General features: G+C 27.2%; 7 protein-coding genes across 8 annotated transcripts; 2 read left to right on the top strand and 5 right to left on the bottom strand.

Moving 5' to 3' along the window:
* Positions 1–557: 557 nt before the first annotated feature.
* On the bottom strand, positions 558–2,864 carry LOC128956585 (uncharacterized). Its single transcript, XM_054302308.1, has 5 exons — positions 2,853–2,864; positions 2,632–2,741; positions 1,356–2,162; positions 845–989; positions 558–769 (listed from the first exon to the last, which is right to left on the bottom strand). Exons 1-4 carry the CDS (start codon positions 2,862–2,864, stop codon positions 962–964), a joined length of 957 nt encoding a protein of 318 aa, XP_054158283.1. The 3' UTR covers positions 558–769; positions 845–961.
* Positions 2,865–3,389: 525 nt separating this feature from the next.
* On the bottom strand, positions 3,390–4,447 carry LOC128956584 (chymotrypsin-like elastase family member 2A). The gene is made up of 2 exons (XM_054302307.1): positions 4,046–4,447; positions 3,390–3,934 (listed from the first exon to the last, which is right to left on the bottom strand). Exons 1-2 carry the CDS (start codon positions 4,445–4,447, stop codon positions 3,434–3,436), a joined length of 903 nt encoding a protein of 300 aa, XP_054158282.1. The 3' UTR covers positions 3,390–3,433.
* A 1,773-nt stretch (positions 4,448–6,220) lies between these two features.
* LOC128956583 (uncharacterized) lies at positions 6,221–7,979 on the bottom strand. Its single transcript, XM_054302306.1, has 3 exons — positions 7,184–7,979; positions 6,498–6,642; positions 6,221–6,422 (listed from the first exon to the last, which is right to left on the bottom strand). Exons 1-3 carry the CDS (start codon positions 7,854–7,856, stop codon positions 6,221–6,223), a joined length of 1,020 nt encoding a protein of 339 aa, XP_054158281.1. The 5' UTR covers positions 7,857–7,979.
* Positions 7,980–9,955: 1,976 nt separating this feature from the next.
* On the top strand, positions 9,956–11,093 carry LOC128956629 (uncharacterized). Of its 2 annotated transcripts, none has more exons than XM_054302347.1 (3): positions 9,956–10,476; positions 10,600–10,744; positions 10,809–11,093. In XM_054302347.1, exons 2-3 carry the CDS (start codon positions 10,605–10,607, stop codon positions 11,011–11,013), a joined length of 345 nt encoding a protein of 114 aa, XP_054158322.1. In that variant the 5' UTR covers positions 9,956–10,476; positions 10,600–10,604; the 3' UTR covers positions 11,014–11,093. The 2 variants fall into 2 exon arrangements, with proteins under 2 accessions (XP_054158322.1, XP_054158321.1); XM_054302346.1 differs by having other exon boundaries at positions 9,956–10,494.
* Positions 11,094–12,261: 1,168 nt separating this feature from the next.
* On the top strand, positions 12,262–13,284 carry LOC128956627 (chymotrypsin-like elastase family member 2A). The gene is made up of 2 exons (XM_054302344.1): positions 12,262–12,617; positions 12,723–13,284. Exons 1-2 carry the CDS (start codon positions 12,264–12,266, stop codon positions 13,224–13,226), a joined length of 858 nt encoding a protein of 285 aa, XP_054158319.1. The 5' UTR covers positions 12,262–12,263; the 3' UTR covers positions 13,227–13,284.
* A 4,559-nt stretch (positions 13,285–17,843) lies between these two features.
* On the bottom strand, positions 17,844–19,679 carry LOC128956582 (uncharacterized). The gene is made up of 3 exons (XM_054302305.1): positions 18,746–19,679; positions 18,149–18,302; positions 17,844–18,078 (listed from the first exon to the last, which is right to left on the bottom strand). The coding sequence occupies exons 1-3, from the start codon at positions 19,677–19,679 to the stop codon at positions 17,862–17,864; spliced, it is 1,305 nt and encodes a 434-aa protein (XP_054158280.1). The 3' UTR covers positions 17,844–17,861.
* Positions 19,680–20,246: 567 nt separating this feature from the next.
* Positions 20,247–21,825, bottom strand: LOC128956626 (uncharacterized). The gene is made up of 3 exons (XM_054302343.1): positions 21,079–21,825; positions 20,547–20,691; positions 20,247–20,487 (listed from the first exon to the last, which is right to left on the bottom strand). Exons 1-3 carry the CDS (start codon positions 21,773–21,775, stop codon positions 20,286–20,288), a joined length of 1,044 nt encoding a protein of 347 aa, XP_054158318.1. The 5' UTR covers positions 21,776–21,825; the 3' UTR covers positions 20,247–20,285.
* Positions 21,826–23,376: the final 1,551 nt, after the last annotated feature.

Raw genomic sequence — 23,376 nt, 5'->3', positions numbered from 1 at the left:
TTTTATATTAAAATTACACATGTTTTCTGTGATTAACTAATTTATATATTTTTTAAAATAATTGATTAATTAATTTATCAATTTTAAAATAGTATAAATAGATGTGATTTTTTTAGTCAAATAAGTAAAAATATACTTTAGTTTATTATATGTTATTATAGATAAATTTTACATTATTTTTATACACTATATAAAATTATTTATACATGTAATTATAATTTTAAAAATAAATTATTAATATTTAAATTTAAAAAAAATGAAAAATATTTTACACTAACAAAAAAATATCTCAATAAAAATCAATTATAAACATTAGATTATATTTATTAAAAAAAATATTAATATAATATAAATAAAAATAATTTTTTTAAAACTGTAGTATCAATTGAAATAATTTTTTTTTATTATATAACAAATTAAGTTTAATAAATATATAAATATTATTTATAAATAAAACAATTTATTTTTATTATTAATTATTCAATAATCCAAAAACTAATTGTCTATACTATAGGTATGTATGGTATGTATGGATGGTATGTATTATCGGGTGGTCGGGTGTATGTCTTAAACACTGGTCAGTCCATCAGTTGGCATCAATCGTGCTGTTTTGGTTGGTTGGGACAGTTGGCTATCCTCTATGGATAATACTGTTAGGCTAACCGGTTGATTGTCTGGACATTGGTCTAACAATTGGATGAAATGGTCTAACGATTCAATCAATTGTCCATTTAGTTCAACAATTTCATCGGTCGGTTCCAGTGAAGCACTTGTATGTCAAAAATGTATGTAAAATATCTATATATATATATGTATAAAATTGTTTGTTTGTTAAATAACATACTTGCCGTCGGTATCGATAATTTTATCGGTTAGACTGCATGAATCAAAATAGTAGGCAAACTCGTAGCCCAATCTGATAGGCCGGTGCTCTAACCGACGTCTCTGAAATTGTCTGTCATTAAATATGTCGGCCTTTTCTAATAAATCTGAAATTATTTTTTTGTTGAAATATAATAGTTAATAATAATACTCAGTCACTAACACACACACACATTCACATATACACACACATACATACACGTACACGTACATATAAACACACAAACACACACACATACATGTACACACATATACACATACATACACACACATACACACACATACATACACACATACATACATAGACATACACACATACAGTAATACTCATACACTTACAGTATATACATACAATAATACACATACAATAATACACATACAATAATTCACATACAATAATTCACATACAATAATACACATACAATAATACACATACATTAATACACATACATTAATAAACATACTGTACATACACACACACACACACATTCACATATGCACACACACATGACTGCTGATCCGGTATGGGGTAGTGTAGGTGTTGGGAGGTTAGATCAACATGACGTGCGGCAGCAAAATGTCTATAGTTTTCTTCAGCAAACCGTTGGCCAGCCGGACAGCTAACCAAACCCGTACACAGATTGTAGCTATCAGTGGGAAACCCGAACGCCAGGACTGGTTGGCCAAACAACTGGCCGTCGAAAGCGCCGTCGGCAGTGGTCGGCAGCCACTGAAAGTTTAGTATACTAGCGGCTGAATCGACACTGATCTCGACCAGTGCCAGATCTAGTCCCGGATCCATCAGGACTACCCGTCCTGTTTGACCAGTCGGGCCAGATATACGGATACCGTAGACCTGGACGGGTAGCTGCAGGCAGACAGCGTGCGCACAGGTCAGTACCCGAACAGTAAATGTGTCCGTATTCATAACCGATCGGTGATGATGATGGCCTACTATACATCCCGTTCCACGGGAACCGTCCCAACCCATGACAGCCACATACATGGGTGCCGACTGTTTCCTTAGTCGATCAATATCTTCCGGTTCAATAATTGTATAACCGATTCGCAGGATTGGTAACCACTGTCCTAACAATGTTGCTGATAGTGATGATGATAAGGGACGGGTAGATAAACTATTAGTAGATGACTGTCCAATGATTTGTTGTCGCTGTTGTTGTCGATGATATGGGTGTAGGTATGGGTGTAGGTATGGGTGTGGGTGTTGTTGTCGACAATAATAATAATATCCGCCGACACATGCAATCATCAGTTGTTTCCTATTTATAATCATTGAAAACAATATTATTATTTTATTTTTTTGATTTTTTATGAATATATTGATTATTAAAAATATAGTTAGAAATTCAAATTTTAATTATAATTATAATACTATTAATTTACTGATTGCTAATTAATTAATTAATTAAATAATTTATTTAAATTTTTATATTTTTTAAAATTATTAATTGTAATTATTTAAACGCGATTATAAATATTAATTATATTGTAATGTATAATAATACTAATAAAAAACTATTAATATATACATTAACTTTAATTATTTTTTAATTGTATAATAACTACTGTTAGTTATTGCGATTAATATTAGGAGTGGGTGTGTATGTATGTATGTGTGTGTGGGTGGGCGGGGAGGGTATGTTAGTGTAGGGCTGTCCTCTCTATCTCTCTCATTAAATATTGATGATTCCGGTTGACATCAATTGAATTGTTTTATCCGATTCATACACCAGTGCCGTGTCGTCATCTATTAGACTACTAACCGATTGGTTAATCGGCTGATTGTTTGGACAGTCGGCCAGTAGTTGTTGAAGTAAATGATCCATCGATACGATTGACTGTCCATTTAGTTTACAAATTTGATAGTTGGGGATCCAATTCAAAACTTATGAAAATAATAATAATAATAATCAATGTATTAGTTGTGTTTGAAAATACAATTACTTTACGTCGGTGTCCATAATTTTAGCGGACAAACACATGAAGCCATTAGAGTACGCGATATGATAGCCCAGTCCGATCTCCCGGTGCTCGACTAGACGTTTTTTTGGGACAGTTGGCTATCATCTATTGGATAATACCAATAGACTAACCGTTTGATTGTCTGAGACACTGGTCTAGCAATTCAAATGAAATGGTTTTAAAAGCGATTCAATCAATTGTCACCATTTAGTTTCAAACAATTTCATCGATCGGTTCCCCAGTAAAGCACTTGTATATCAAATACAAAAAAAAATAATTTTAGATTAAAAAATAACATTAAGTATATTCTTAATTAATATATATATATATATATATTAGATATCTACTGTATTTATATCATTTAATTTATAAAAATAATTTAACTAAAAATTATAAATATTTTATACATATATACTGTATATATTATTAAAATAGTTTTTTAACAAAATATAATTGAATGCTTAAAAAATTTTATTATCGAATATTTTTTAATATTTTTAAATTTTTTTAATAATCAGGACCGGGATGAGATTTATTCTTAATTAAAATTTAAAAAAAAAAATCATTATTATTTAATACCGGTTATAGTTTTAATCCAATGAACATATGGTAAAACTTTAGTATAAACATCTGGTTTTCTATTAATTGTTTCATTACTACTTATATACGATGCAATACCTTCGACAACCCAGGCTCTGCTGGCTAGTTGACAGTTTAAGGGTCCGCCACTATCGCCCGGTCCGGCAAATCTACGATTGCCATCATTTTCGACACACAATCGCAAATTTTCATCGTAATCAGATGTAGTAGATTTTGATTTACATTGGTTTTCTGTTAAAATCGTAACATCAAGTTCTTGCAATATTTCTGATTCTTCGGTATTTTTGGTCCGACCCCAACCAGTTAACGTACAATTGTTGTTAGCATACTTTCCATATGTAGGTGGCAAACAAATTGGTTGTAAATGATTATCCACATCATCCAAGCGTAATGGTTTGTCTAATTTTAGTAATGCTATATCATTAGATATAGTTGTTATATCATAATCAGGATGAACAATTATGTCATTCTATTTTTTTTTAAAAAAAAAATGAGATATAGAATAATATAAATTAAACAAAAAAAAACATAATATATTAAAGTGTAAAATGTACAAAAATAAAATATATAATAAATTTACATCGTAAACAAATCTACTTCGTCTATATGGATTGTTCACTTCACTTATATTGTGTTCGCCAAATCTTAGTTCAACTTTTCTATATTTTAGATTATCTTCAGTTACGACACAATGAGCGGCAGTCAGAACCCATTCATGATTAATTAGACTACCGCCACACGAAAAATCTACAACAATAACTTTTCTATATTTGCCGATTGAACTTATTTGGCCTAAATTGCTTATTATATTTTTGTTTAAAGGATACAGTTTATACATGGCTGTCATCCACGGCCAGGCCATACGTTCGACATCCTGTCCATCGCTAACCCGTTTGATGTTTGAATTACCGCATTCATAGGCCCATAGACTTTCGATAGTTGTAACTGCTAATACTAGAAAACAATGTTTCAAATTAATCATTTTTTTAACTTGTATTTAAAAATATAATTTAAAAATACAAATTTTAAATATTTAATTTATATACTAAGATATAATTATAACAATATATTTATAATCTAAGTATATATTGATAATTATTTTTAGTAATTTTTTCATCTATTTATACTATTTTAATGTTTAGTTAGAAGTCATTAATCAATTTAATAAAACATTTGTAATTTTAATATAGATATTTAAAATGTAAATTTTTTTATGTTTTTTATAAATATAATTTACGTAGGTCTTTTTTAATTAATTATATTTATTAACATTTGTTAATATAAAAAGTTAAGTTATATAAAAAAAGTTATTTAAAAAAATAACTATGTAAAAAAATGCATCCTATTACATTTCAAAAATAAATTAATTACTTTTTTGAAATTTTAATCATGAGTTTTAATATAATACAATTTAAATATGTGGCAATTTTTTGTAGTAAATTTCAATTTTTTTTGATAAAAATATGTTTAATAGTAATTAATTATTTGTCATAAAAATTATTTTAATTACTTATTTAATATTATTAGTAATTATTTAAAACAATTTAATAATCAATGAATATTTAATAATTATTTTATTATTTATTTACTAAAATACTGTTAAAATATTTCGGTCAATGATTTTTTGTTAGTAATATTTTATACATAACTATATAAATAATTTAAATATTTATTTATATTAATTTTTAATATTATATTGTAAATTATTTATAATTTTAATATACAATTATATCATAATTTATTTGTAAATATCTTTATAATAAAACAAATGTAATATCATTGCTAATAATATTAAATAAGTATTTTTATAAAAATATTATTTAATTGTTTATTTAAAAAATTTAATTTAACTACTAATAAATCAATTTAATAAAACATATTTTTATAAAAAAAAAATTTACAAAAAAATTGCCACATATTTAAATCTACTGTATAATAAAACTCATGATCATATTATAATTAATTGAAATTTAAAATGTACTAGGATGTATTTTTTTATTACATAGTTATTTTTTATTTATTGATTGATTAAGTTTTTAAAAATTATTATAATATTGTAATACTGTATATAATAATACTAAATTTTAGTTAAAAAATAATGTAAAACAAATGTTTTTTCAAAGTAATTAATTACATAAAACAAAATTACAAAAAAATAAATAAAAACAAATTTATATTTGAAAACAATTTTTATATTGGAGTTACACATGTTTTCTGTGATTAACTAATTTATATATTTTTTAAAATAATTGATTAATTAATTTATCAGTTTTAAAATAGTATAAATAGATGTGATTTTTTAGTAAAATAAGTAAAAATATATTTTAGTTTATTATATGTTATTATAGATAAATTTTACATTATTTTTATACACTATATAAAAATTTTTTATACATGTATTAATTATAATTTCTAATAAAATATTAATATTTAAATTAAAAAAATGAAAAATATTTTACACTAACAAAAAAATATCTCAATAAAAATCAATTATTAAACATTAGATTATATTTATTAAAAAAAAATATTAATATAATATAAATAAAAATAATTTTTATTAAACTGTAGTATCAATAGTAATAAAAAAAATTATTATATAACAAATTAAGTTTAATAAATATAAATATATTGTTTATAAATAAAATAATTTATTTTTATTATTAATTATTCAATAATCCAAAAACTAATTGTCTATACTATAGGTATGTATGGTATGTATGGATGGTATATATTATCGGGTGGTCGGGTGTGTGTCCTAAACACTGGTCAGTCCATTAGTTGGCATCAATCGTACAGTTTTGGTTGGTTGGGACAGTTGGCTATCCTCTATGGATAATACTGTTAGACTAATCGGTTGATTGTCTGGACACTGGTCTAGCAATTGGATGAAATGGTCTAACGATTCAATCAATTGTCCATTTAGTTCAACAATTTCATCGGTCGGTTCCAGTGAAGCACTTGTATGTCAAAAATGTATGTAAAATATCTATATATATATATGTATAAAATTGTTTGTTTGTTAAATAACATACTTGCCGTCGGTATCGATAATTTTATCGGTTAGACTGCATGAATCAAAATAGTAGGCAAACTCGTAGCCCAATCTGATAGGTCGGTGCTCTAACCGACGTCTCTGAAACTGTCTGTCCTTACATATGTCGGCCTTATCTAATAAATCTGAAATTATTTTTTTTTGTTGAAATACATAATTATTAATAATAATAAAAATTTTACTCATTAAGTCACTAACACACACATACACGTACATTGATACACACACACACATACACACACACACAGTAATACTCATACACTTATATACATACACTAATACACATACATTAATACACATACACTAGTATACATACATTAATACACATACATTAATACACATACACTAGTATACATACATTCATACACACACTCTAACACACAAATACATACACACACACACACACATACATACACACACATCCACATATACACACATATATACACACATACATATACATACACACATTCACATATACACACATATACACACATATACACACATATACACACATATACACACATATACACACATATACACACATATACACACATATACACACATATACACACATATACACCCAATACACACACACACTCATACACAGACACACATACATAGACACACATGCATACAAAAAAATACTAATCAAAAAAACATTATTACCATTGATATAATTGCTAGAACTGGCAAATGTTATATTCACACCAATTGAATGATTAATACCCAACAGTTGTCCCGAATCGGCATCAATTAGCGGACCACCCGAATAGCCTGACTCTGTTTGAGCTGTATGTTCAATATTGAACGTACCGTCCGCTGGATATTGTCTCTGACCTCCCATTATTGATTGCTGATCCGGTATGGGGTAGTGTAGGTGTTGGGAGGTTAGATCAACATTACGTGAGGCAGCAAAATGTCTATAGTTTTCTTCAGCAAACCGTTGGCCAGCCGGACAGCTAACCAAACCCGTACACAGATTGTAGCTATCAGTGGGAAACCCGAACGCCAGGACTGGTTGGCCAAACAACTGGCCGTCGGAAGCGCCGTCGGCAGTGGTCGGCAGCCACTGAAAGTTTAGTATACTAGCGGTTGAATCGACACTCAGTTCAACCAGTGCCAGATCTAATCCCGGATCCATCAAGACTACCCGTCCTGTTTGACCCGACGGGCCTGATATACGGATACCGTAGACTTGGACGGGTAGCTGCAGGCAGACAGCGTGCGCACAGGTCAGTACCCGAACAGTAAATGTGTCCGTATTATTAACCGATAGATGATGACCTACTATACATCCCGTTCCACGGGAACCGTCCCAACCCATGACAGCCACATACATGGGTGCCGACTGTTTCCTTAGTCGATCAATAACTTCCGGTTCAATAATTGTATAACCGATTCGCAGGATTGGTAACCACTGTCCTAACAATGTTGCTGATAGTGATGGACGGGTAGATAAAATGGGGGTTCTTTACTATAGCTGCCACTTGTTGTTCACGCGATTAATATTTAATACAATTTTAACGATAAATATACTAATGTCGCGTGAATTACAATTAATTTATTATACTGCATTATATCAGTACACTCATGTATGTTTTGCATAGTATGCAAAACTATTTAATAGATAATATTGATAAAGTTTTTAAATTTACTATTAATACTGTACATGTAATTTGTACTTAAAAATACTATAATAATACTATATATTTTACGGCTTTTTATATAATAATACTGTGTAATAGTTTTTGTTTATAATACATATATTTTAATACAATATAAATACTATTAGTTATTGTTAATTAATATTTATTGTTACTTTTCATATAATACATTATAAATAATATTGTAGTGGTTTGTTTAAGTGGTAGTGACTAGTGTTGTGATCTAATACTGTAACTAAGTTTAATTAACTAATTATTGTTTAATATTTAATCGCATAAATACTGATTGTTAATACATTGTAAACAATACTTATAAGGTAAATACTATTTTGTATACTGATTATTATTATGATAATTATTGTTATTATAACTATTATTATTATTGCTATTGTTATTGTTATTATAATTATAAACAATATAATACAGTCAGGCAAAGAAGTACATGTATTGTGGCGCCGGTACTGCCATCTATCGATGGGTACCGACACCATATACAATAAAGTTGTAAACGGGATGACTGTTTTAGTCCCAACGGGACAAACCAGGAGTCACGTGATTAAAAAGTTAAACTTATATTATTAAGGGATAATTACCCGAGTAAACCCGGGAATTATCCCGTCTAAAATTGTTACACTATTATTAATAGGGTTGTAGTTAAACGGGAACATTAGGGAATATTAGTGGGAATATTAAGTAGTTATATGTAATGTCTTTGTTATTAATGGGAATTTATATAGTAATGTCTAAGTGAGGGGAACTTATAAATTGTAAAGTAAGGCATGTTTGCACACGACACTCATTGGTGTCGTCTGCAAACAATAAGACCTATTGATTCAAAAGAATATAAATACTGAGGTACTTCTCATTGTAAAGTCACTCAAGTGTTGAGCTAAGACTTAAACTGGTCAGCTCAAGAGCTATAGAGTTTAGACTTAAAACAGTTAACTCTAACAGTAGCTAAAGCTCTGCCTGGACTGGCAGGCCTTTGCTATGCATAAACTTGCATATCATTAGTCAGCAGTTCCGGGCAGTGCAGTATTGTTATATTTTATGTACTGATGTATACTTATATTTAATCAATTATCAATAAACAATACTTTTAATTATTATAATGTGTGTACCATTATTCGGATTACTTTATTGCGTTAACTGTGATATTAAGGATTACTAAGACTATCAACAAGCGATCATTGGCGAGATCTATCAGCGGACGGATCTCGGGGATGTGTGTGTCGACTATGGTCCGGGAATATCAGCGCATATAGTGGACAGGAAAACCGGCAACACAACACAATACATTAAATTAGAGAATATTTTCTATCATATGTCTGTCTTGAAAGTTATGTCTGTATTGGTATTATGGTATAAATTATTAAAAAGTATTAGTGTTTGTCCCATTACATAACCTGGTGTTCGCATCGCAACCTTAACCTAATTATAATGGTATTACACAAATGTTAACATAACCTAATCTAATGTATTAGTGTTCGCTCCGTTACCTAACCTGGTGTTCGATCCGCAACCTTAACCTAATTATAATGGTATTACACAAATGTTAACTTAACCTAATCTAATGTATTAGTGTTCGCTCCGTTACCTAACCTGGTGTTCGATCCGCAACCTTAACCTAATTATAATGGTATTACAGAAATGTTATCTTAACCTAACCTAATTAATTTAATAACATTTGTTATGTAGAAAATTTTTTTAATTTAACATTTATTTACAATAAAAATTAATTGTAATTCACGCAACATTAGTATATTTATCGTTAAAATTGTATTAAATATTAATCGCGTGAACAACAAGTGGCAGCTATAGTAAAGAACAGCCTAAAAGTCGACTAATGATAGCAAGGGTTGGTATAGTAGTTGGAGTAGTAGTTGTCGGCAATTATTATTGTCGACAACACCGGCACCGATACCGACACCAACAAATCATAGCAACAAATAGACAGACACTACCTAATAGTTTATCTACCCGTTCATCATCAGCATTGTTAGGACAGTTATTTAAATCCCTATCCCCACCACCAACACCAACATCAACACCATTGCGAACCGGGTTAATGATTATTGATGACCACCACCACCAGCACCTGCAGCAGGAAGTCATTGAACGGCTAGCTATAGCTGTACAGCCCATGTATGTTAGGATTATTTTAGGTGGCGATCGGGGGCTACGGGTTGTATAGTTAATAGACAACAATCATCAGCTGATAATACATACATAAAAATAATTACCTGTCAACATGTTGTCCGAGGGAAACAATTGGTTATAGTCAACACAAACAATGTGTGTGTGTGTGTGTGTGTATGTGTTGTTTTAAAATATATATATATTTCTTAATATAAACTAAAAGATTTTTTAATTTAAATTTTTTACTATAATTTTTTCATATAAAAAAAACAAACATAGATTTTATGATTAGGGCCGACATAAGTAAGAAACGACAGTTTCAGAGACGTCTAGCCGAGCACCGGGAGATCAGACTGGGCTATCATATTACGTACACTAATAGCTTCATGTGTTTGACCGCTAAAATTATGGACACCGACGGAAAGTAATTGACTACTAATACATTGATTATTATTATAATTATTATTATTATTATTTTTTCACATAAGTTTTGAATTGGATTCCAACTATCAAATTTGTAAACTAAATGGACAGTCAATCGTATCGATGGATCATTTAGTTGGACTACTGGCCGACTGTCCAAACAATCAGCCGATTAACCTATCGGTTAGACTAATAGATGACGAGACGGCACTGGTATATGAATCGGATAAAACAATTCAATTGATGTCAACCGGACTCATCAATATTTAATTATAGAGAGAGAGGACAGCATTATCACACAAACAGTTTCATACCAATCAATTAATTAATTCAAAAAATTTATTATTAAATTTTAAAAAAGTAACTATATAAAAAAAATAAATCGCTAGTATTAAAAAAATTAATTAATAATTATTATATGATCATTAAGTTTTTTTTTAAATATATATTTAAATATGTGGATAATTTTTTGTAAATTTTTTTTTATAAAAAAAATATGTTTTAAAAGTGATTTATTAATGGAAAATTTATATTTTCTAAATAAACAATTAAATAATATTTTTAATAAAATACTTATTTAATATTATTACTAATAATATTATATTTGATTTATATATAAAAAAAATATTTACAAATTAAATTAGTTATAATTGTAAATAAAATATTTTAAATTTAAATATAATTATGTATAAAATATTATTAGTAAAAAAAACATTGACTGAATTTTTTTTAATTTTTGACTAGACTATAGTAAATAAAATTTATTTTTAAATAAAATAATTATTAAATATATATATATATTCATTGAATACTAAATTGTTTTTAAAAAAAATTAAAACAAATGTACTTATTATTACTAAATATTAAAAATAAGACAATTAATAAATTCATTAAAAAACATATTTTTATTATAAAATTGAAAATTTACAAAAATTTCCACATATATAAATTTATTAAAACTCACAGATTAAAATTTAGAAAAAAGTAATTAATTTAATTTCAATGTACTAGGATGCATTTTTTGTACATACATATTTTTTAAAATAAATTTATTGACATTTTTTACATTTGATTGATTAAGTTTTTAAAAAAATTATGATAATATAATATTAGAAAATAAAATAAATTTAATAATAAAATCATATTCATAAATAAGTTTAATATAAATTTAATAAAATTAAACAAATGTTTTATATAATTAATTTAAAAAGAATTGCGTAAAATATATTTAAAAAAAATAAAAATTTACTTTTTAAATATTAATTTTAAAAAAATACAAATGTTTTATATATATGATTAACTAATTAATTATAAATTAATGTTTTACAAAATTCAAACAATCAAATGGTATAAATAGACGAAACAATAACTAAAATAATTATCAATATATACTTAGATTATAAATATATTGTTATATTATATCTTAGTATATAAAGTATATATATATATATATATATATATATATATATATATATATAAAACTATAAATTTATATATATATATATATAGTTTTTTAAAAAATGATTAATTTGAAACTTAGTTTTCTACTATTAGCAGTTACTACTGTAGAAAGTCTATGGGCCTATCAATGCGGTAATTCAACCATCAAACGGATAGCCGATGGAGAGGATGTCGAACGCAAGGCCTGGCCGTGGATGACAGCCATTTATGTAGATTATATAAATGAAAATGGACAATTAGTACATGACTTTAGTTGTGGCGGTAGTCTAATCAGCGATGAATGGGTTTTAACTGCCGCTCATTGTGTTGTAAAGAAAAATCATCAAAACTATGGAAATATTGAACTAAGATTTGGGGAACACAAGAGAAGTGAAGAAAAAAATCTAGATAGAAGAATTAGATATACTTATGATGTAAGTTTAATTTTAATTTTTTTTACATATTTATATAGTCTATTTTTTACATTTTAACATTAAGTCTTATTTTTTATCTAAATCTATTTTATTCTATATAAATAGAAAAACATTATAGTTCATCATGATTATGATTATGCCCAATATCCATCTAATGATATAGCTTTAATAAAATTAGGCGAACCATTACGATTGGATGATAGGGATAATCATTTACAACCAATTTGTTTACCACAAGCAGTTAATGGCCAGTATGCTAACGACGACAATTGTACGTTAACCGGCTGGGGTATGACCAGATTCACCAAATCATCAGATATATTACAAGAACTTGCTGTAGAGATGTTACCCGCGGACACTTGTAAAAAATATTATAGTAATTACGATGAAAACATTAAGATATGTGTCAGTAATGGAGTCAATAGTAAAGTTGCCGGAAGGGGCGATAGTGGCAGTCCTCTTAACTGTCAACTATCTACCAGACAATGGGTTGTCGAAGGTATTGCATCATATGTCAGTAATTACCTTCCGATTAATAGAAAACCAGATGTCTATGTAAATGTTTTACCATTTGTTCAATGGATCAAGGATAAAACCGGTATTAAATAAAATAGATAATTGATGATGATGATGTTTTTTCTTAATTTTAATTAAGAATATATTAAATCCCCTTATTCTGATTATTTAATGATAAAATTATAAAATATTTTATTTTAATGTCAAAAAATTTTTAATATTAAAAATTGTATTACTAAATTATCCGATATTAATAAAATAAAAATCTTTAAAATTTTTAAGCATTAATTATATTTTGTAAAAAAAATTATTTACATAATATTTATAAATATAGCTAAAATATCTTTATAATTTTAATTATATAAAGTTATTAGATATTAAAACATTAAAATAATTATTATGTTTTTTGTTTAATTTTAAATCTTTAATGTTATCAATCAAAATACTTATATATTTATATTATTAATACATACATGTATTTTTTTAATTAATTTAAATTCAAACTATTATTATATATAAATATATTTAAACATTAATTTTGAAATTTATTTCTATTTTTGAATTTGATATACAAGTGCTTCACTTGGAAACCGATCGATGAAATTTTTTGAACTAAATGGTGACAATTGATTGAATCGTTTTTGAAACTATTTTATTTAAATTGCTAGACCAGTGTCACAGACAATCAACCGGTTAATCTATCGTTATTATCGATAGATGATAGCCAACTGTTCCAACCAACTAAAATCGTACGATTGATGCCAACTAATGGACTGACCAGTGTTTAGGACATACCCGTCCACCCGATAATACATACCATCCATACATACCATACATACCTATAGTATAGACAATTAGTTTTGGATTATTGAATAATTAATAATAAAAAAAATTATTTTATTTATAAACAATTTATTAAACTTAATTATTAATATAATAAAAAATTTTTTTATTACTATTGATACTACAGTTTAAAAAAATTATTTTTATTTGTATTATATTAATATTTTTTAATAAATATAATCTAATGTTTATAATTGATTTTTATTTAGATATTTTTTTGTTAGTGTAAAATATTTTTCATTTTTTTTAAATTTAAATATTAATAATTTTTTTAGAAAATATAATTAATAATACATGTATAAAAAATTTTGTATAGTGTATAAAAATAAAGTAAAATTTATCTATAATAACATATAATAAACTAATGTTAATATAAGTATTATTTTTATGATTATTTGACTAAAAAAATCACATCTATTTATACTATTTTAAAATTGATAAATTAATTAATCAATTTTTACTTCAAAAAATCATAGAAAACATGTGTAATTTTTATATAAAAATTGTTTTCAAATATAATTTTGTTTTTATTTATTTTTTTTTGTAATTTTGTTTTATGTAATTAATTACTTTAAAAAATAACATTTGTTTTATATTATTTTTTAACTAAAATTTAGTATTATTATCTAGTATTACAATATTATAATAATTTTTAAAAACTTAATCAATCAATAAATAAAAAATCATTTAATTTATAAAAAAATAACTATGTAATAAAAAAAATACATCCTAGTACATTTTAAATTAATTAATTATAATATGATCATGAGTTTTATTATACATTAGATTTAAATATGTGGCAATTTTTGTGTAAATTTTTTTTATAAAAATATGTTTTATTAAATTGATTTATTAGTAGTTAAATTAAATTTTTTAAATAAAAAATTAAATAATATTTTAATTAAATACTTATTTAATATTATAAGCAATAATATTACATTTGTTTTTTTATAAAAGATATTTAGATATTAATTATGATATATTTGTATATATAATTAAAAATTATTTATAATTGTATAAAAAATAATATTTAAATTAAATTTCAATTATATATATATATAGATATGTATAAAATATTAATAAAAAAACATTGACCAAAAAATTTTAACACTATTTTAGTAAATTATATTTATAAAAGATTTAAAAAAAATTACATTTTAAATATCTATATTAAAATTACAAATGTATTATTAAATTGATTAATGATTTCTAACTAAACATTAAAATAGTATAAATAGATGAAAAAATTACTAAAAATAATTATCAATATATACTTAGATTATAAATATATTGTTATAATTATATCTTAGTATATAAATTAAATATTTAAAATTTGTATTTTTAAATTATATTTTTAAATACAAGTTAAAAAAATGATTAATTTGAAACATTGTTTTCTACTATTAGCAGTTACAACTATCGAAAGTCTATGGGCCTATGAATGCGGTAATTCAAACATCAAACGGGTTAGCGATGGACAGGATGTCGAACGTATAATAATAATGATTTTTTTAAAAATTTTAATTAAGAATAAATCTCATCCCGGTCCTGATTATTAAAAAAAATTTAAAATATTAAAAAATATTCGATAATAAAATTTTTTAAGCATTCAATTATATTTTGTTAAAAAATTATTTTAATAATATATACAGTATATATGTATAAAATATTTATAATTTTTAGTTAAATTATTTTTATAAATTAAATGATATAAATACAGTAGATATCTAATATATATATATATATATATATATATATATATATATATATATATATTAATTAATAAAATGTTATTTTTTAATCTAAAATTATTATTTTTTGTATTTGATATACAAGTGCTTTACTGGGGAACCGACCGATGAAACAGTTGAACTAAATTATGACAATTGATTGAATCGTTTTTGAAACCATTTTATTTAAATTGCTAGACCAGTGTCACAGACAATCAACCGGTTAATCTATCGGTATTATCGATAGATGATAGCCAACTGTCCCAAAAAACGTCTAGTCGAGCACCGGTAGATCAGACTGGGCTATCATATCACGTTCACTAATGGCTGGTGTTTGACCGCTAAAATTATGGACACCGACGGAAAGTAATTGTGTTTTGAAACACAACTAATACATTGATTATTATTATTATTATTATTATTATTATTATTATTATTATTATTATTATTATTATTATTATTATTATTATTATTATTATTATTATTATTATTATTATTATTATTATTATTTTCATAAGTTTTGAATTGGATCCTAAACTATCAAATTTGTAAACTAAATGGACAGTCAATCGTATCAATGGATCATTTACTTCAACAACTACTGGCCGACTGTCCAAACAATCAGCCGATTAACCTATCGGTTAGTAGTCTAATAGATGACGACACGGCACTGGTGTATGAATCGGATAAAACAATACAATTGATGTCAACCGGAATCATCAATATTTAATGAGAGAGATAGAGAGGACAGCCCTACACTAACATACCCTCCTCGCCCACCCACTCACACATACATACATTGATTATTATTAATAATATTATTATTAAATTTTACATAAATTTAAATTGGATCCAAACTATCAAATTGTTAAACTAAATGGACAGTCAATCGTATCAATGGATCATTTACTTCAACAACTACTGGCCGACTGTCCAAACAATCAGCCGATTAACCTATCGGTTAGTAGTCTAATAGATGACACGTCAATGATGTATGAATCGGATAAAACAATTCAATTGATGTCAACCGGACTCATCAATATTTAATTAGAGATTGAGAGGACAGCCCTACACTAACATACCCTCCCCGCCCACCCACACACATATAGATACACACCCACTCCTAATATTAATCACAATTACTAACAGTAGTTATTATACAATTTAAAAAAAATTAAAGTTAATGTATATATTAATAGTTTTTTATTAGTATTATTATACATTGCAATATAATTAATATTTATAATCGCGTTTAAATAATTACAATTAAAAATCAAAAAAATAAATAAATAAAAAATATATGAAAATTTAAATTAATTAATTAATTAGTAAATTATTATTATTATAATACGTGTGAATTTTTTTCATAATCATAATCAATATATAATCAATCAATCAATACATACTAATACATTAGGTTAGGTTAGGTTAACATTTGTGTAATACCATTATAATTAGCTTAAGGTTGAGAGGCGAACACCAGGCTATGTAATGGGACAAACATTAATACATTTTAATAATTTATACCATAATACCAATACAGACATAACTTTCAATACAGACATATGATAGAAAATATTCTCTAATTTAATGTATAATAAATTAATTGTAATTCACGCGACATTAGTATATTTATCGTTAAAATTGTATTAAATATTAATCGCGTGAACAACAAGTGGCAGCTATAGTAAAGAACCCCCGTATTTTTGTTTTTGTTTTTTTATAAATCAGTTTTAGTATTATTATTAATATATGTATTAAAAAAAATATTAATATATGTATTGATTTGAAATTCAAACGTATAATAATAATAATATTAATTTATTAATTGTTAATTAGTTAAACTTGTAAAATGTTATATACTATATATATATATATTTAATTATTTAAAAACGTGATTAGAAATAATAAAAATAATTATAATAATAATAATATAATATACAATAGTTTACTAATCAATTATTAATAATAATAAAAAATAATAATATTTATACATATATTTAACTCTATATATATATATATACAAAAAAAATATAGTTTTACAAAAAAAAATCATTATATACTGTAAACAACTGTCCCGAGTGTAGAGTACATGATAGAGGGGGTTGTATTAACTGGTGATGGGATGGGGTGGGGGAGGGGGTGTGTCCGTCATCTAAACATAGGTCAGTCCAGTTGCCAACAATTGAATCGATTTATCAGCCGATTGGCGACCATCTAGTGGTTGACTACTGGCCTCCAGTCGTGATATTACCGATACACTAATGGGCTGATTGTTTGGACAGTTATCCAGTAGTCGAAGTAAATGTACCATTGATTCAATCGGCTGACCATTTAGTCTAACAATTTGATCGCCGGGTTTCAGTGAACCACTTAAGATATATGCGGAAAAAATTAGTAATTAATAGTTAATACAGTAGTAGTAGTTAATTGTCGCCTAACTTTCTACTGGCACCGGTGTCGACAATTTTATCGGCCAGACAACAGTTTGAATTCAAATTGTATACGAACTGATAGCCTAATCTAATCGGCCGGTGCTCTGACCGACGCCTATGAAACTCCCGTTGCTTATAGGTGTCGGCACTTTTCAAAAAATCTGTATTGTATTGTATATTATATGATATATAATATATATATATTTTTTTTGAAAGTAATCACATAAGTACACACATACACACACATATAGATACATAAACACATACACACATACTGTACATACAGAAACATACATATATAGACACACATACATAAACACATACACACACACATACATAATCACATACACACACATACATACATAAACATATACACACACATACATACATAAACAAATACACACATACTGTACATACATAAACATACATACATAAACAGACATACATACAAACACATACACACACATAAATACATAAATATATACATAAACACACACACACACACACACACACACAAACTCACACACACACAAACTCACACACACACACTCACACACACTCACACACATACATACATACATAAACACACTAACAATAATAATACCGCTAATATAATTGCTAGAAAAGGCGTGTCCAATATCTATACAAATTGCATGATTAATACCGATCAGTTGGCCACTAGCGGTGTTGGTAGACAATAGCGGTCCGCCTGAATAGCCGCGTTGAATGGGAGCCGAATGTACAATATCGACAGTTCCCGGCTGACCTACTACCGATGCCCGATGTTGGTGGTGGTCATCGGGACTTGTAGTAGACGGCAATGCTGCTGTAAAATGTCTATCATTGGGGTCGGGTAGTCCTAATGGACAGCAAACAATACCCGTACACAGATTGTTACGTCCGGTCGGAAATCCAATGGCCAGTACTGGATCGGCAAATTCGGGTAGAGATTCGGCGGTCAACTGAAAGGCCGGTATATTGAGAATCGGCTGCTGCTGTTGCTGTTGGTTGGCAACCACCCTGAGCTCAATGAGTGCCATATCTAGCCTCGGGTCCATATAGACTACCCGACCTAATTGGCCATCATCGGCCAGTCCCAATCGTGTACCGTAGGCTCGGACCTGTAGGTTATCGTAGACACCGTGTGCGCAGCTGACTACCCGGACACGACATCCCAGTCCCTGGACAGTATGTGATTGAACTATACAACCCGTCTGACGAGTTTCCCTGTCCTCCCGATTACCGAACTGGCAACTGATGGCCACATACATGGGTGCCGACAATGACCATAGCTTGTCGATAGCTGCCTGATTGTTGTCATCAATCATAGTATAGGTGGTCCGTACGGGTGCGGGAAATAACTGTCCAATCAGTGATGCTGATGATAATGAATCGGTAGATAAAATTGATGGCCACTGCTGTCGGCCACTGGATATTGTTGGCCATTGTTTGTGTTGTTGTTGCCTATAATAGTGATAATAATTACCGATATAATAGCCGATACTTATCGATGTTAACGATAAGTGTTTTAATAACATAGTTGTCTACTAATTATTATTATTATTATTATCATTATTGAAATGAAATATAAAACAGTTTATATAAAAAGTTTTATTAATATTATTATTATTATTGCTATTAATTATGATTCAGTTATTTGTATAAAAATTTTATTATATTTTTTTAAAAAAAAAGTATTTCATGCGATAATAATAATACTAATAATTATTACATCAATAATACTATTGTAATAATAATGCCTTTTAATTACAATACATTGTTTAATGGATAACATATTTATTATCAAAATAAATTAATTAATTAAATGATAATTTTAATGTTTTTGATTTGATTGTATAATTAATATATAATGTATTAATTAAATTATTGTTTTATTAATTAATTAATTGCTAATAAAAAATAAAATAGAAATAAATAATTAAAAAAATAAATAAATAAATAAATAAATAAAGTTTTATTTAAATTATTTAATTGCAAATAAATCTATTTTTTAATTAATTAATTTAAAAACATATTCAAAAACAAAAAAAATAGCTATAATTTTAAACTACTATCTACTGGACAGTTGGGGGGGGGTAGGGGTATAGTCACTGGGGTGATGATGGGTGTCCTCCCACTCCCGTCTAAACATAGGTTAGTCCGGTTGGCATTAATTGTATGATTTTTTCGGGTCTGTTAGCCGATTGATTGGGTATTAATGATTTTAGTTGGACAGGTATGTCCAAATTGTTTGGACAATGGTCGAGCACCTGTACAAAATGGTCCAACGATTCAATTGGCTGTCCATTTAGTTTGACAATCAGATCGGTTGGTTTTAGTTCAGCACTTATATGATATATAATTAATTTATAATTATAGCTAATATAAAATTAATTGTCATATACTTAGCACCGGTATCCATAATTTTCTTCACCAAACAGTAGGCATTCAATATGTATCTAATTTGATAGCCTAATCTAATCTCCCGGTGCTCTGTTAGGCGTCTATTAAACTGTCTGTCCATACAGGTGTCGGCATTTTTCAAAAAATCTGTATATATATATAATGTGTATAAGTAATAGATATTAGACACACACACTCACATACACATACTATCTCACACTTACACACACACACATATTCATTGAATACTATCTCAACTTACACACATACACACATATATACACTTACACATACACTCACACACATATATTATCATAATATCTCAACTTACATACACACACATACATACATATACATTCACACATACATTCACACATACATTCATACACTCATACATAAACTCACACATACACTCACACATACACTCACACATACACTCACACACACACATAGATTATCATACTGTCTCACACTTACACACACACACACACACACACACACACACATACACATACAATAAATAATATAAATTACCTGAAATATAACTGCTTGAATAGGCGCAGGCAATACCCGAACCAATTGAATGATTGATACCAATTAGCTGACCGGTGTCGCCGTCAATCAATGGTCCGCCTGAATACCCGGAACATATGGGAGCCGTATGTTGAATATCGGCCCTACCCGCTGGGTATACCGACGCATAGCCTCCCGAATAACCCGCTGGTGGCTCAGGGATTGTCATCATTGCATAACTAGTTTCCATATTATAGGATATGGCGGCCGGACAGCTGACAATACCCGAGCATAGCTGATAACTGGTTGTCGGAAAACCGAAGACCATAACCGATGAACCAAACCCGGGTATCAATGGATTCAATTGGAAGACCAGTATTTGTTTGTTAGGTTTTTTGCTGATGACGACAGCCACCCGGAGCTCAATCAATGCCATATCCACTCGGGGATCAACATAGACTACCCGTCCTGTTTCACCTGAACGTCCAATACGACTACCGTAACAGTTGACCACCAGTTGCTGATGAACACCGTGACAACAGGTAACCACACGTACCACTTGTTGTTGTTCACTACCTCCCGGTTCACTATACACTATACAACCGGTTTGTTCGCTAACTATCCCGGTGTCGGGATTTTCGAAACTGATGGCCACATACATGGGTGCCGACAGTGACCGCAATTTGTCTATGACTTCCTGTTGCTGTTCATCAATCATCGTATAACTGGTCCTACTATGTAGGGATGGTAGTAGTAATACTAACTGTCCAATCAATAGTGATACCAATGAATTGTTAGATAAATAATAATAATTATTATTATTATTAGATGTCTGTCCAATAGTTGCCGATATTTTTGGTGGCCGTTGTTGTTGGTGTCGGTGTTGTCGCCAATGATAATAATAACCGATACTTATTGTCGACCGATATATTGAAACAAATAGTTGTCTACTATTTTTAATTAATTTTATTATCATTGAAATGCAAATTCAAAATGTATTATTATATTTCTAATTTTTTTTTATTCAAATAAATTGATTGTTTTTTTTTATTATTATTAATTATTCAGATATTGTTTAATTAATTTATATATATATATTAGTGTATAAAATGTTTTCAAATCTAAACATTAATATTAGTTAATAATAATTGTTTTTTTTGAAATAAAAAAGTTTATTTCATGCGCTTATAATAATTACTGTATAATAATAATAATAATTATTATTATTATTATTATTGATTTTTTTGACATATAAAAAAATTATTATCTATTTTTTTGTATAATTTATTTATAGTAATTAACAGTTATAAACATTATAAGTTATTTATTTATTTATTTTTCTATTAATTATAATCATCAATTTTATTATTATTATTATTATTATTAAGTAGTTATATATTAATTTTTATTACTAGTTATTAATAATTATTTTTTCAATGAAATTAATATAACAACTTAAATATATAATATAAAATTGAATTATTTTTTATTAATTTTTATTTTCCAATACAAATAAGTTTGATATATATATATAATTAATTAAAAATAATTAATACAATTAACTTATAATAGTTATATCAGTTTTATTTTATAATACTTTAATAATATTTTTTATTGAGTAATATTAAAATTTAATTAAACAAAATTAAAAAAATAATAATAAGAAATTAATTTTTTTAAATAAAAAATATTTGATTATATATAAAACAATTTATTTAATAGCATAAAAAATTTCAAATTAAACGTATTAACTGAGGCGGCAGTAAATATAATAAACAAAAATATCAATAAAAATATTAGTAAAGTATAGGTAAATATTAGTTTAGGTATCAAATAATACATTGAACCAAACAATAGGCTATTTATTATGACAACAATACTGGTACCAAAAGTCAACCAAACGTATAGTAAAAATTTTGACCAATAAGTCCGGTTATAATCTGTGATTTCCGCAAACAATTTGTCCATTAATTTCATTAAATTAATTAATTTTATATTATTAGTAGTAATTATTTTTGGTTTTATTAGTATCAATAATTTCCGATATAATTCCCATTGTTTTAGTTTTAGATACCGGCACAATATATAATAGTATATAAACTGGAACTGTAGTATATTCCATACATAATAGCACCATAGGGTAAACAGTAGGGTATTGGGTATACCATATACTAGTGTATAGATTAGGGGCATTTGATATACTAGATAACTAGTCAAACATATTACTAGACAACACACGGGTACTATATATTTAACATTAAACTGACACAATAGGGATAACCAACGCATCCAATTGATTAGCTTCTGGATCTCTTGTGG

This window comes from Oppia nitens, unplaced genomic scaffold, assembly GCF_028296485.1.
Source record: "Oppia nitens isolate AA-2021 unplaced genomic scaffold, nextdenovo-longstitch-racon4-pilon3 scaffold31_pilon_pilon_pilon, whole genome shotgun sequence".
Taxonomy (NCBI): Eukaryota; Metazoa; Arthropoda; class Arachnida; order Sarcoptiformes; family Oppiidae; genus Oppia; species Oppia nitens.
This window is presented reverse-complemented; position numbering and strand designations above follow the sequence as displayed.